Source organism: Nerophis lumbriciformis, linkage group LG07 (assembly GCF_033978685.3).
Source record: "Nerophis lumbriciformis linkage group LG07, RoL_Nlum_v2.1, whole genome shotgun sequence".
NCBI lineage: Eukaryota > Metazoa > Chordata > Actinopteri > Syngnathiformes > Syngnathidae > Nerophis > Nerophis lumbriciformis.
This window is the reverse complement of record NC_084554.2, coordinates 44069839-44086054: the sequence shown is the minus strand read 5'-3', so window position 1 is coordinate 44086054 and position 16216 is coordinate 44069839. Positions and strand designations below refer to the sequence as shown.

The 16216-nt window shown below is 41.1% G+C and overlaps 1 protein-coding gene across 2 annotated transcripts in view; it reads left to right on the top strand.

Moving 5' to 3' along the window:
• drosha (drosha ribonuclease III) overlaps positions 1 to 16216 on the top strand; it is a 298514-nt gene that overhangs the window by 122878 nt on the left and 159420 nt on the right. For both annotated transcript variants that reach the window (XM_072913522.1, XM_061965099.1), the window contains exons 21-22: positions 2502 to 2601; positions 7407 to 7509. In XM_072913522.1, the coding sequence (XP_072769623.1) occupies positions 2502 to 2601; positions 7407 to 7509 (203 nt within the window). The remainder of the gene's footprint in view (positions 1 to 2501; positions 2602 to 7406; positions 7510 to 16216) is intronic.

Below are 16216 nucleotides of genomic sequence, written 5' to 3'. Positions count from 1 at the left end.
GCTGAAAGCTGATCTGTCCAGTTTTGGAGTTGATGTCAGCAGGCCAGGGAAGCTAGGGTCGATAGGGGGTTTAGCTCGCTCGTCTGCGGGAACAAACTGCCGCCATTGCTTGCCGTGCTACCGAGGTCCTTTGTCCCTGAATTGCTCACACACTCCGGCAGATTCAATGGGGGTCTGGCGGCAGATTTCTTCGTCGGTAAAGTGTGCGGAACAAACGTCCAATTTCTTGCCACTTTCGCATCTTTGGGCCACTGGTGCAACTTGAATCCGTCCCTGTTCGTGTTGTTACACCCTCCGACAACACACTGACGAGGCATGATGTCTCTAAGGTACGGAAAACAGTCGAAAAAACGGAAAATAACAGAGCTGATTCGACTCGGTGTTTGAGAAAATGGCGGATTGTTTCCCGATGTGACGCCACGTTGTGACGTCATCGCTCCGAGAGCAAATATTAGAAAGGCGTTTAATTCGCCAAAATTCACCCATTTAGAGTTCGGAAATCGGTTAAAAAAATATATGGTCTTTTTTCTGCAACATCAAGGTATATATTGACGCTTACATAGGTCTGGTGATAATGTTCCCCTTTAATCTTAAATGTTTTTTATACATACCATTGTTCTCTGACTAATTTCACTTGATCAAGGCTTTTCTAACCTTCCACATTAAAAAATTATAAAAGTATGAATGATTCCCGCTGGTATTGTATTATATCAATTTCGGTATTGCCCAATACCGAAAGCGCCGATATCGGTTTGTGTTTGTAATGAAAAAGTTGTATCAGCACACCCCTATAAAAAGGGATGATAATGTGGAAAAGTGGATAAAAATGTGTAATTATTTCCCAATGTTTTATTCATTTCAAAAGCTGACAAATGGACCTTACAGTCATTTTGTGCAAACAGAACGCCACCTGCTTTCCCGTCTCTGAATTGATTACAAATTACTTGAATTAAGTGGCCAGTTTTAATTCCGATGAAATCAAATGACACGCTGCGGTTTTGGGGCAATGCTAACTCCTAATGAAAATGAAAGCAACTTGCCCGGAAACCCAGCTGTGGAACCAGCAATGTGTCCTTTTTTGGGGTGGTTTAGAAACTCTGTGCAAAGTGCTGAAACAATTTTGAATAAAGGATTCAGGAGGGAGCATACATCTTCAGTCCACCCTAAAATGGAAGTCGACAGTCGTGTGTACAAAACCCAAAACCTGCGAAGTTGGCACGTTGTGTAAATGGTAAATAAAAACAGAATACAATGATTTGCAAATCCTTTTCAACCTATATTCAATTGAATAGACTGCAAAGACAAGATACTTAACGTTCAAACTGGAAAGCTTTATTTTTTGCAAATATTAGCTCATTTGGAATTTGATGCCTGCAATAAGTTTCAAAAAAGCTGGCACAAGTGATAAAAAAGACTGAGAAAGTTGAGGAATGCTCATCAAACACTTATTTGGAACATCCCACAGGTGAACAGGCAAATTGGGAACAGGTGGGTGCCATGATTGGGTATAAAAGTAGATTCCATGAAATGCTCAGTCATTCACAAAGAAGGATGGGCCGAGGGTCACCACTTTGTGAACAAATGCGTGAGCAAATTGTCGAACAGTTTAAGAACAACATTTCTCAACAAGCTATTGCAAGGAAATTAGGGATTTCACCATCAATTGTCCGTAATATCATCAAAAGGTTCAGAGAATCTGGAGAAATCACTGCACATAAGCATTAAGGCTCAAAACCAACATTGAATGCCCGTGACCTTCGATCCCTCAGGCGGTACGGCATCAAAAAGCGACATCAGTGTGTAAAGGATATCACCACATGGGCTCAAGAACACTTCAGAAAACCACTGTCAGTAACTACAATTTGTCACTATATTTGTAAGTGTAAGTTAAAACTCTACTATGCAAAGTGAAAGCCATTTATCAGCAACACCCAGAAACGCCGCCGGCTTCGCTGGGCCCGAGCTCATCTAATATGGACAGATGAAAAGTGTAAAAGCGTTCTATGGTCTGACGAGTCCACATTTCAAATTGTTTTTGGAAACTGTGGATGTCGTGTCCTCCGGAACAAAGAGGAAAAGAACCATCGAACTGTTCTAGGCGCAAAATTCAAAAGACAGCATCTGTGATGCTATGGGGGTGTATTAGTGCCCAAGGCATGGGTAACTTACACATCTGTGAAGGCACCATTAATGCTGAAAGGTACATACATGTTTTGGAGCAACATATGTTGCCATCCAAGCAACGTTATTATGGACGCCCCTGCTTATTTCAGCAAGACAATTCCAAGCCACATGTTACAACAGCGTGGCTTCATAGTAAACGAGTGAAGGAACTAGACTGGCCCGCCTGTAGTCCAGACCTGTCTCCCATTGAAAATGTGTGGCACAATATGAAGCGTAAAATACGACAGTTGGAAACATTAAATATCTTGTATTTGCAGTTTATTCAATTGAATATAAATTGAAAAGAAGAACTAAAGCATTAATTTCTCTCTCCACAGTGTCCACTTGTACTACCTCTTTCCCACCTTGGAGGAAGGAGGCCTGGCCACCTACAGAACAGCCATAGTGCAGAACCAGCACCTCGCCATGCTCGCTAAGGTGAACCCATCTCCTCATAACAAGCACCCCCAGTGGAAAGGTCTGCAAACTGACAGCAGATTGTTTGAGTGCCTGCCTCTCTTTAACGGGGCTCATGGGAGACCAGGAAATTTCACCTAGCTGCCATCCATACCCTTTTTTTTCAATTTTGCCCTTACAGGTTTTGTAATTGGAGTTAAAAGGTTGTTGTTTTGGAGGCCGAGAGCGGAGTCTCTGCGGGCCCCCGCAGGTCTTCCTGAAACACTCCCGAGCTCCCCTCGCAGAGCTGAGCATCGTTGACTGACTCGCTTTGCAAAGAACACAACAGCAATGGTCCCGCGATGTGGAGAAAGCAATTAAAAACGTCCATCTTTCATGTCGCTCCCCGCTGAATACAAAGATGCAGCCGCTCCGATCTGCATTAGCGCCGCGCTGCAGCAGTCGGCCTTGTTTTAATTCACGTGAGCGCGATCCAGCGCACGTCCCGTTGCCAACTTGTTCAGCGGGCTGGAGCGCTGAAGCCGTCTGTTCGAGAACACTCGTAATTATCCTTCAAAAAAAAGAAAATATATATATCTTCATCCAGCAACGGCGCAATCCGCCACATGGAGGACTTTAAAGAGGGAGCGCTCCCTCAGATTTTGGGCGTTCATGAGTTGGAGTTTCACAGGGGGTGGGCGACCACCTGTAGCTATCAGCCATAATTAAGTAGCACCCTGACTGTTTGCTCTACTGCTGGAGTTGGACTTTGGCTGCGGTTGGCAGGAAATAAGTTTGCAAACATTTACATAAAATGCATTTTATTAACATAAGAAGAATGTTTTCCGTTTATGTTATGCACACAGGGACTCAAAGGACCACACTAAAGTACTTAGCAGTAGGAATGGGTCTTTTTAGCTACCATATTCCATCGGTACTGTCAAGTACAGATTAACTTAAAATCAGAACCAAAATTATCATATTATTTGTATGTATCGTATATTTTAATACCTTTGTTGGGCGTGACGTCACATCTGGTTGCAGACTCTGGTCCAGCTCAAACATTGGACGAGAAAACATGCATATTGATAGTGAACTGCCTCTGGGTAATATTTCATTTGTCCATGCCAACAAAGCAAGCATGTCTGGGAAAAAAAGCTCTCAAAGGTCAGGCTCCATTTTGCTAAATGTGCTGGCTTGATGCTAATTTACATTGGCTATGCCATAAACAGTACATGCTACTGATTAGGATTAGCCGTTTAACATGGCGATTTTAACACCTCATTTAGTATATTTACAGCTATATATATATATATATATATTAGTATATTTACAGCTATATATATATATATATATATATATATGTATGTATGTATGTATGTATGTATGTATGTATGTATGTATGTATGTATGTATGTATGTATGTATGTATGTATGTATGTATGTATGTATGTATGTATGTATATGATGTACAGGTAAAAGCCAGTAAATTAGAATATTTTGAAAAACTTGATTTATTTCAGTAATTGCATTCAAAAGGTGCAACTTGTACATTATATTTATTCATTGCACACAGACTGATGCATTCAAATGTTTATTTCATTTCATTTTGATGATTTGAAGTGGCAACAAATGAAAATCCAAAATTCCGTGTGTCACAAAATTAGAATATTACTTAAGGCTAATACAAAAAAGGGATTTTTAGAAATGTTGGCCAACTGAAAAGTATGAAAATGAAAAATATGAGCATGTACAATACTCAATACTTGGTTGGAGCTCCTTTTGCCTCAATTACTGCGTTAATGCGGCGTGGCATGGAGTCGATGAGTTTCTGGCACTGCTCAGGTGTTATGAGAGCCCAGGTTGCTCTGATAGTGGCCTTCAACTCTTCTGCGTTTTTGGGTCTGGCATTCTGCATCTTCCTTTTCACAATACCCCACAGATTTTCTATGGGGCTAAGGTCAGGGGAGTTGGCGGGCCAATTTAGAACAGAAATACCATGGTCCGTAAACCAGGCACGGGTAGATTTTGCGCTGTGTGCAGGCGCCAAGTCCTGTTGGAACTTGAAATCTCCATCTCCATAGAGCAGGTCAGCAGCAGGAAGCATGAAGTGCTCTAAAACTTGCTGGTAGACGGCTGCGTTGACCCTGGATCTCAGGAAACAGAGTGGACCGACACCAGCAGATGACATGGCACCCCAAACCATCACCCAACCATGCAAATTTTGCATTTCCTTTGGAAATCGAGGTCCCAGAGTCTGGAGGAAGACAGGAGAGGCACAGGATCCACGTTGCCTGAAGTCTAGTGTAAAGTTTCCACCATCAGTGATGGTTTGGGGTGCCATGTCATCTGCTGGTGCCGGTCCACTCTGTTTCCTGAGATCCAGGGTCAACGCAGCCGTCTACCAGCAAGTTTTAGAGCACTTCATGCTTCCTGCTGCTGACCTGCTCTATGGAGATGGAGATTTCAAGTTCCAACAGGACTTGGCGCCTGCACACAGCGCAAAATCTACCCGTGCCTGGTTTACGGACCATGGTATTTCTGTTCTAAATTGGCCCGCCAACTCCCCTGACCTTAGCCCCATAGAAAATCTGTGGGGTATTGTGAAAAGGAAGATGCAGAATGCCAGACCCAAAAACGCAGAAGAGTTGAAGGCCACTATCAGAGCAACCTGGGCTCTCATAACACCTGAGCAGTGCCAGAAACTCATCGACTCCATGCCACGCCGCATTAACGCAGTAATTGAGGCAAAAGGAGCTCCAACCAAGTATTGAGTATTGTACATGCTCATATTTTTCATTTTCATACTTTTCAGTTGGCCAACATTTCTAAAAATCCCTTTTTTGTATTAGCCTTAAGTAATATTCTAATTTTGTGACACACGGAATTTTGGATTTTCATTTGTTGCCACTTCAAATCATCAAAATTAAATGAAATAAACATTTGAATGCATCAGTCTGTGTGCAATGAATAAATATAATGTACAAGTTACACCTTTTGAATGCAATTACTGAAATAAATCAAGTTTTTCAAAATATTCTAATTTACTGGCTTTTACCTGTATGTATGTATGTATGTATGTATGTATATATACCAACGAGGCATGATGTCTCCAAGGTACGGAAAACAGTCGAAAAAACGAAAAAAAACAGAGCTGATTTGACTCAGTGTTTGTAATGTGTTTGAGAAAATGGCGAATTGCTTCCCGATGTGACGTCACGTTGTGACGTCATCGCTCCGAGAGCGAATAATAGAAAGGCGTTTAATTCGCCAAAATTCACCCATTTAGAGTTGGGAAATCGGTTAAAAAAATATATGGTCTTTTTTCTGCAACATCAAGGTATATATTGACGCTTACATAGGTCTGGTGATAATGTTCCGCTTTAAGGTTTAGCGGTGTGCCTTGTTTCTAACCAGTTTTGGTCTACCTTGCTTCGCAACTTCCGATTTCTTCTTACAACAAAGAAAAAAATTAAAATGTATCAAATGTTTTATTGATTTTATTGATATCTATTTTGTGATGTACATTGATATTGTTTTATCGCCCATCCCTAATAAGTACAATACTGACAGTATGAACCCTATGTGGGACTGACTCATCAAAAGACACAACTGGCACATTCAACTTAATGGCAAAGACTATTTCCTTGAGACGAGATGTTAACGTGTTGATTCCTGAAATAAAGAGGGGGGGGGGGGTTATTTTACGGTGCGGTCAGAGAAAAGAAAAGGAGTAAAAAAAAACAAAAAAACTACTCGCCCTTCTTCCGCATGTACATGTGGTGAACTTTCCTGTCGTTATTTGGGCTGGCTGATGCAGCAGTTGGAGAGCGAGTTGCGGGCGTATTATCTGCTCACTGTTTAATGTTAAATTAAAATTTTTTATTTTATTATTAAACAAATTAACATTTATTACCACATAAACACACTGAAGTTACAAAATGTGGTACTGTTGAGTACCTGTATCGGTTCAAATGTGAAAGTTATCCATCCCTAGTTACCAGATTGACCCAGATAGAAAGTGTTGTTGTCTTTATCCAGTGTCTAGACCCAAAAGATCACATGGTCTCTTCTTTATTTGTCATTTTTCCGTAAACTTGGCTGTCATTTTCACTCTGGCCTGTGGTACCTCAGTGAACCACACCAAAATTCACTTGCAAGGAAGCGAGGACAGAGACTCAACTTTCAAGTGGACTGAAACCACTTGATTGGTTCGCACACGGGTTTGGTCTGATTGCTTTTGCACACGAATAAAGGGACCGACAAGAGACTGTATCTTCCCACACTTCTCTTTTATAAGGTAAATCTGTACAGCAATATGGGCATCTACATCAACACTATGATTTGCCTCAGGCTGGACAAGACAAAAAAAAATTAAAGGCTGAAATCATGTGCATCCCAGCACCATATAAAAAAAAATCTTTCTTTGATAGAAAAGAAATATGATTTGCCTAAGTGGCTGGGCAGGACAAAAAAATTAAAGGCCGGAATCATGTGTATCCCAGCACCATATAAATAATACACGCTTTCATTGATAGAAAAAAAAGAATAAAGGGACCGAATGACCTTTTTAACCTAACACTGAGCAAAGGGAGAGTTCTGATGCTAATTTAAAAATGTTGGGCATAAGTGAAGCATAATCATTAAGCTGTTGCGCAGCTAAGAAATATGATCAATACTAGATGATAAACGCTACATTTTGTGTTAAAATATTTTCCCACAAAAGTGTCTTGAAAAGAGGAGTCTTCCTAAATTCAAATTAATATGATATTTTTAATCAAATCTTTATTTCTGTTAGTGTTTTATTTTGAATAAGAGCTTATTGGAATTTGTGTTGTCTTTTCCAGAAACTGGAGTTGGATCGCTTCATGCTCTACGCTCACGGACCAGATCTGTGCCGGGAGTCGGACCTGCGTCACGCCATGGCGAACTGCTTTGAGGCCCTCATTGGTGAGATTAGTACCTGTTTTTTTTTGCAAGTTTATTAAAAATAAAAACTACTAAACAATCACATGTCCATAAGTATTCACAGCCTTTGCTCAGTACTTTGTTGATGCACCTTTGGCTGCAATTACAGCCTCAAGTCTTTTTGAATACAATGCCACAAGATTGGCACACCTATCTTTGGGCAGTTTCACCCCTTCCAAGCTCCATCAGGTTGCATAGGAAGCGTCGGTGCACAGCCATTTTCAGATTTCTCCCGAGATGTTCAATCAGATTCAAGTCTGGGCCCTGGCTGGGCCACTCAAGGACATTTACAGAGTTGTTCTGGATCCATTCCTTTGATATCTTTGCTATGTGCTTCGGGTCGTTGTCCTGCTGAAAGATGAACCGTCGCTGCAGTCTGAGTTCAAGAGCGCCCTGGAGCAGGTTTTCATCCAGGATGTCTCTGTACATTCTTCTTTCCATCTATCCTGACTAGTCTCCCAGTGTCTACTGCTAAAAGCATCCCCACAGCATGATGCTGCCACAACCATGCTTCACTGTAGAGATGGTATTGGTCTGGTGATGAGTGGTGCCTGGTTTCCTCCAATCATGATGCCTGGTATTTTTGCCAAAGAGTTCAATCTTTGTCTCATCAGAGCAGATCATTTTGTGTCTCATGATCTGGGAGTCTTTGGGAAACTTTTTACGGAGAAACGGCTTCCGTCTGGCCACTCTACCATACAGGCCTGATTGGTGGATTGTTGCAGAGATGGTTGTCCTTCTAGAACAGGGGTGGAGAACCTATGGCTCTAGAGCCAGATGTGGCTCTTTTGATGACTGCAACTGGCTCTCAGATAAATCTTAGCTGACATTGCTTAACACGATAAGTAATGAATAATTCAGCTGGTAACCACAGTGTTCAAAATAACGTTCAAAATATAAAACATTCTCATGCATTTTAATCCATCCATCCGTTTTCTACCGCACCTGTTCAAGAAGTTGCATTAATGGTAAGAAGTATTTTATTCATTGTTGGTTAGCTTCAAAAAAGCAATGTTATTAAAAAGAATAAGAGACTTATTATACTCTAAAAATGTTGGTCTTACTTAAAAATGCACGCATCTCGTTGTATTCAGTGTAGGGATGTCCCGATCCAGGTTTTTGCACTTCCGATCCGATACCGATATTGTTTTTGCACTTCCGATCCGATACCGATACTGACCGATACCGGCCTATCCGAGCATGTATTAAAGTTTAAAGTTATTTAGCCTACTTAGTTGTCAGAATCATGTTGAAAAGGGTTTTAGTACTCTTGATAACAACTAGCCATCTGAATTAGGGGAGTTTGAATAATACACAATGGTTGGTAACAAGAAACTGACCTGTTTATTCAAGAATAAACACAAAATAGACTAAATTATAAATGACAAACAGAAATGGCATCATTGAACTAGGGCTAGGCGATATGGCCTTTTTTTAATATTGCGATATTTTAAGGCCATGTCACGATACACCATTTTTTTTGTGGATATTTTGCCTTAGCCTTGAATGAACACTTGATGCATATAATCACAGCAGTATGATGATTCTATGTGTCTACATTAAAACATTCTTCTTCATACTGCATTAATATATGCTACTTTTAAACTTTCATGCAGAGAAGGAAATCACAACTAAAAAAAATCACTATTTTTTTCATACGGTGTTGATCTGAAAATGTTTGCCTCGACATTTTGATGGTGTGGACGTGTGGCACCGAATGGAGATAAACGTCTCGACAGACGTTACAATATTTGAACAATGATGACGAAAACTGTTTTCTCTGTCGTGGCCGAGTGTCGAAAATTGTTATGCGATTATTTTTTTATTTGATTTTGTGCGTGGCATAGATTTGCCGTGCGCAATTGCACAGGCGCGCACCTTAGAGAGAACGTTGGTCACACGGCTGCGCTAGCATCACAGCTAACGTTAGCCATGCTGCCACCTCTCTGCTGGGAGAGGGCGTATACGTATGTGACGTATGACGTGACAGTATGTGACGTGTGTAAGAAGGTGCGCTTGCTGTCTGTGAGAGGGAGACACAGAAAAGAGTGAGAAGAGCCTGTCGTGTAATGCCAGCAGCTAAAAGCAACTGCGTGAGAATCCACAGACCTGTGGATGTGTTGAAGGTGTGCTGGAAAATGCGGAACGGAAATTAGGGAGCAGCAGAAAAGTGGAATGTATTATTTAGATAGGTGCGTTGGAAAACACGTACCGGAGTTTTTTTAAAAACTGGATCTGGATCGGCATTTTCCCATGCCTTGCCGAAACGCATTTTTTGGCAAATATCGGCGGCCGATCCGATCCAAATATCGGATCGGGACATCCCTAATTCAGTGTTAAAAAATATTATATGGCTCTCACGGAAATACATTTTAAAATATTTGGCTTTCATGGCTCTCTCAGCCAAAAAGGTTCCCGACCCCTGATCTAGAAGGTTGTCCTCTCTCCACAGAGGAATGCTAGATTGACCATCGGGTTCTTGGTCACCTCCCTGACTCTGGCCCTTCTCTCTCGATCGCTCAGTTTAGAGGGTTGGCCATCCCTAGTAAGAGTGATCTGTGAGTACTTATGTACATGTGATTTCTTAGTTTTTTATTTTCAATACATTTGCAAAAATGTCAAACTTTCTTTCACATTCTTACGATATATGTCGATTTTGGAGGACAACAATGATTTATTTAAATTTTGGAATAAGGCTGGAACATAGCAAAATATGAAAAAGAAAGCGCTGTGAATGCTTTCCGGATGCACTGTATTTGGCTGGCGGTCTTGTGGCGTACACTGTTTTGTGTTGAGTAAGGATCCTTTTACTATGTTGTTCTTTTAAAACTTTAAGCTGTTAGATCTTTATCAAGGTGTGTGTGTGTGTGTCTGAGTGTGTGTTCACTGCGTAAATTGCTTTAGTGGAGTAAGATCCTGGACCCTATTGACCTCAGGAGATGGTTTGACCCCTCGCATCACACACTCTAACACAGAGGCAGAAAAACATCTCTGGTCTCCGCCCGACCCGACGGTCCCACCGAGCTAAGCCCTCGCTCCTGGTGAGCTGCAGCGTCTGCAGCTTTTCTTATCTTATCTCCATCCTGATTGCTGCGCCCGCCTGACGACGGCTGCAGAGAGCGGGTGACTTTAAAGAGATCTTCCTCGCCTCCCTCCTCCTTCCCCCGTGCCGCTCCAAGACGAAAGTGCTGACTGGCACCGTGCCCCCTCCCGGGTCCCCCGCACTTGTCACGGGTTCATTATCGGCGGAGACAAAGTGGTAATCTATTCTGTCCCGGGGCTGTCGGCGGGCTCGGTGCGGCGCTTGTGTCGGAGCGAGGCGCCATACTGGAAAGCCTTCTCGTTTTCATCCCCTCCAACTTTCCCCATCGAAAATTTCAACCTAATAAAACTGATGAATAAACACGTTGTTCTAAGGCAACCTGCGAGGAAAGTGCTGTCAGAGACACAGCGCCAAACATGCACGCATCCACAGAAATCCGAGGCGTTCAAAAGTGACGCGCCTTTGAGGGGCGTCGCCTTGATGTCGCCTCTTTTCTCTCGCTGGGACTTTTGTCATCTTCATTTCAGTTTTGGAGCTCAAACACTCGCTTCAAGACCTTGTTAGCGAGCCGTCTCTGACTTGCTCTCGACGTCTTTTGTGTTTCCGCCGCTCGCCTCTTTCCGCCCCTCTCATCTCGGGGTTTGGCTCTTATTAGCTGGGAGACATGCCACGCACATGATGAGTCATGCTGTCACTGTAACGACTCCCTCCACTCCCTTCCCGAAATAAGAAATACAAAAACACTTTCGGTAAGCAAAGACGGCTCAACTTCCCAGACAAGCGTTCACAATGTATTTCCCTCCCAAATATCATGGAGACACATCAACGGTGTGCCAAGGAAGAAGCCGTATCATTTTGGTGCAGATCCAGTCCGCTTGTATTGGGCCAATTAGAGCACCAGATACAACAGATGGAGTTTTGGTGGTAAAAAACAAACAAAAAATGTGCTCTCTGTACCTTGTTTTTTGGCGCCAACTTTGTAATGTGCTTTACTGCCACACACAGGACTGGAGTGGAACTTTATAACCCAGCATGTCATAATTTTTTCATCTACAATGGGTCTGAATGAATGTTTGCCTCATGGAATCCCACATGTGACAGAAGCATTAAAGAAGGAGGTTGGTTAATTTATCCAGGACTAGCTAAAGTGTGCTCAAACAGCCACCGTGTAGCATCTCTTTCTCTTTCGGACTCCTCAGGTCTTATCAGGTCGGTAGCGGATTCTTCCCTCGCGCTTTAAGTGAGGGATGAGGCAAAAACTAAACAGACCCACTGTCAATTTTTATTTTATTTTCTGCAGCCCGTCAAAATGATGTACCATTTACAACTCACTTGATGGCACCTTGTGGCTATATATATATATATATATATATATATATATATATATATATATATATATATATATATATACATATATATATATATATATATATATATATATATATATATATATACATATATATATGTATATATATATATATATATCCATCCATCCATTTTCTACCGCTTGTTCCCTTTTGGGGTCGCGGGGGGAGCTGGAGCCTATCTCAGCTACAATAGGGCGGAATATATATATATATATATATATATATATATATATATATATATATATATATATATATATATGTATATATGTGTGTGTGTATATATATATATATATATATATAGCATATTTTCTTCTATGCACTGAAAAAAAAAAAAAGAAAGTTGAGAAAACGCACATTTTCAAGTTAACATTATGCCACAAGATTTTTTGCGTTTTCTCAACTTTTGACTACTACTGGCCAGACACTGTTTCGGTATATTTTGTTGGACTAATTATAGTTTTCAAGTTAGTCAGACTCAGAAATAAAGTTTCACTATGTATAACTACCAAAACGGTGTCTGGCCAGCAGTAGTCAAAAGTTGAGAAAACTTAAAAATCTTGTTGCATTATGTTAACTTGAAAATGTGCGTTTTCTCAACTTTTTTTTTTACAGTTTTCTCTTCATTCTCAGAAGTGATGACAAACATTTTTTGTATATTTGCTGGTAATATTTAACTTTTAGCCTTAAACATAACACATGTAACTTTACTAGCGCCTGTAGTTTCAATAAACCAGAATTAATAAATGGTCTGTTAGTGTGTTCTAGATTATCTGCTTTATGAATAATCCTTGTAGCTCTTTTCTGTAGTTGATACAATGCCTTTATGTTACTCTTATATGTGTTCTCCCACACTTCCACACAGTAGCTGTTATATGGCAGTATGTATGTGGATCCAAACTCAAAATTAATGTCTGAGCTCAGCGCTTCAATTTCAATTGCAGAAAAGTATTTAAATTCATCCTCTGGAAAACGAGCATCCAACTGATCATTGAATAAAAAGAGTGATCTCCCTGGCATTTCTGCCATCACCTGATGAAAAAGTTGGCACTGCTGCAATAACCTCTTTATAAGTCATAACACTATGGCTGCTGGTCATCCTTTTCCTGTCATCAGTTGTTACTGCTGGTTGTATTAAACTCATTAAGTTGTAGTGCAAAGTGGTACATAGTCAATATGTGTATAATTTTTACAGTTCAAGTTCCTTTTAAAGGGGAACATTATCACCAGACCTATGTAAGCGTCAATATATACCTTGATGTTGCAGAAAAAAGACCATATATTTTTTTAACCGATTTCCGAACTCTAAATGGGTGAATTTTGGCGAATTTAAACGCCTTTCTAATATTCGCTCTCGGAGCGATGACGTCACAACGTGACGTCACATCGGGAAGCAATCCGCCATTTTCTCAAACACCGAGTCAAATCAGCTCTGTTATTTTCCGTTTTTTCGACTGTTTTCCGTACCTTGGAGACATCATGCCTCGTGGGTGTGTTGTCGGAGGGTGTAACAACACGAACAGGGATGGATTCAAGTTGCACCAGTTGCCCAAAAATGCGAAAGTGGCAAGAAATTGGACGTTTGTTCCGCACACTTTACCGACGAAAGCTATGCTACGACAGAGATGGCAAGAATGTGTGGATATCCTGCGACACTCAAAGCAGATGCATTTCCAACGATAAAGTCAAAGAAATCTGCCGCCAGACCCCCATTGAATCTGCCGGAGTGTGTGAGCAATTCAGGGACAAAGGACCTCGGTAGCACGGCAAGCAATGGCGGCAGTTTGTTCCCGCAGACGAGCGAGCTAAACCCCCTGGATGTCTTGGCTCACACCGTCCCTTATGCCACCGAAGATGATCAAGAGAAGAATATCGATCCTAGCTTCCCTGGCCTGCTGACATGAGGGTATGTCTACAGAATATATTAATTGATGAAAATTGGGCTGTCTGCACTCTCAAAGTGCATGTTGTTGCCAAATGTATTTCATATGCTGTAAACCTAGTTCATAGTTGTTTCCTTTAATGCCAAACAAACACATACCAATCGTTGGTTAGAAGGCGATCGCCGAATTTGTCCTCGCTTTCTCCCGTGTTGCTGGCTGTCGTGTCGTTTTCGTCGGTTTCGCTTGCATACGGTTCAAACCGATATGGCTCAATAGCTTCAGTTTCTTCTTCAATTTCCTTTTCGCTACCTGCCTCCACACTACAACCATCCGTTTCAATACATGCGTAATCTGTTGAATCGCTTAAGCCGCTGAAATCCGAGTCTGAATCCGAGCTAATGTTGCTATATCTTGCTGTTCTTTCCGCCATGTTTGTTTGTATTCACTGTGTGACGTCACAGGAAAATGGACGGGTGTTTATAACGATGGTTAAAATCAGGCACTTTGAAGCTTTTTTTAGGGATATTGCGTGATGGGTAAAATTTTGAAAAAACTTCAAAAAATATAATAAGCCACTGGGAACTGATTTTTAATGGTTTTAACCATTCTGAAATTGTGATAATGTTCCCCTTTAAGCGCAGTTTAGGATTTACCCCACGATTTACCCCAGACCTACTTAGTGGCCTAGTACACCTACTCAGTGGCCTAGTGGTTAGAGAGTCCGCCCTGAGATCGGTAGGTCGTGAGTTCAATCCCCGGGCCGAGTCATACCAAAGACTATAAAAATGGGACCCATTTCCTCCCTGCTTGGCCATCAGCATCAAGAGTTGGAATTGGGGGTTAAATCACCAAAAATGATTTCCGGGCGCAGCCACCGCTGCTGCCCACTGCTCCCCTCACCTCCCAGGCAGTGATCAAGGGTGATGGGTCAAATGCAGAGAATAATTTTGCCACACCTAGTGTGTGTGACAATCATTGGTACTTTAACTTTAACTTGGAGGGAACATTGCTTGTGAGCACCATTAACATGCTCCTGGCAAATAGTCTTTTTAAAACAAAATTATGGAGCAATCTTCTTTTTTGCATGTTGGCCTGTTGAGTTTTTGGGACTCATGGTGAGTTGGCAAAATGGGCGAAACTTGCCAAAATACGAAGAAAAAAAAAACACAGAAAAGGCACACACTGGTGTAAAGACTGGTAGTGTCCTGCAATGTGCAGCAAGTGACGTTGAGGGCTTTGCCTCAACACTAAAACACTGTGCCCTGCTTTTTGCTTGCAGGCGGAACACAAAATAATTGAAGCGTTAGTACACAGAGACATGGTTCGCCCACAGAGGCACATTTGACTTGATCTAAAAGTTTGTAAATGGAAACGTTTGCAAATAAATGGGTCCGTAAACAGAAGTTCTTCTGTAGTGTAGTGTTGTCAGACCTACACTGTTTCAATATCCATTTCTCTGTTCTCAATTGTTGATGACTGATGATAACAACCAAACCCAACCCCCCCAACCCCCCTCCACACCCCGGATTGTAAATAATGTAAATAATTCAATGTATATACCCTGATGATTATCTTGTGTGATGACTGTATTATGATGATAGTATATATCATAGGATGTATCTGTATCATGAATCAATTTAAGTGGACCCCGACTTAAACAAGTTGAAAAACTTATTCGGGTGTTACCATTTAGTGGTCAATTGTACGGAATATGTACTTCACTGTGCAACCTACTAATAAAAGTCTCAATCAATCAATCAATCAATTTCCGAGGATGACGGGTATGCACATGTGTGTATGTGACAGATAGGGAGAAACGTTCTTACTTGGCACCACCTGTTGCTTAGTAAGTCTCCATACCCTGAATATACAGTAGGACATGTATTTGTCAGACTTGCATATAAAAAAAAAATGTTGTTTTATATTTGTGTCACTACATACCATTCTCAATCGATAATAAGTTTGTCATGCCCACTAGGGCTGTGAATCTTTGGGCACCACACAATTCAATTCGATTCTTGGGGGTAATGATTTGATTAAGAATTGATTCTTGATTCAAAAAGATTCTCGATTCAAAACTCAAAACAGAATTCAAACTTTTTCATTAACACTGGGTACCAGTTCTATGATTACCGTATTTTTTGGACTATAAGTCAGTTTTTTTTCATATTTTGGCCGGGGGTGCGACTTATACTCTGGAGCGACTTATGTGTGAAATTATTAACACATTACCGTAAAATATCAAATAATATTATTTAGCTCATTCACGTAAGAGACTAGACGTATAAGATTTCATGGGATTTAGCGATTAGGAGTGACAGATTGTTTGGTAATCGTATAGCATGTTCTATATGTTATAGTTATTTGAATGACTCTTACCATAATATGTTACGTTAACA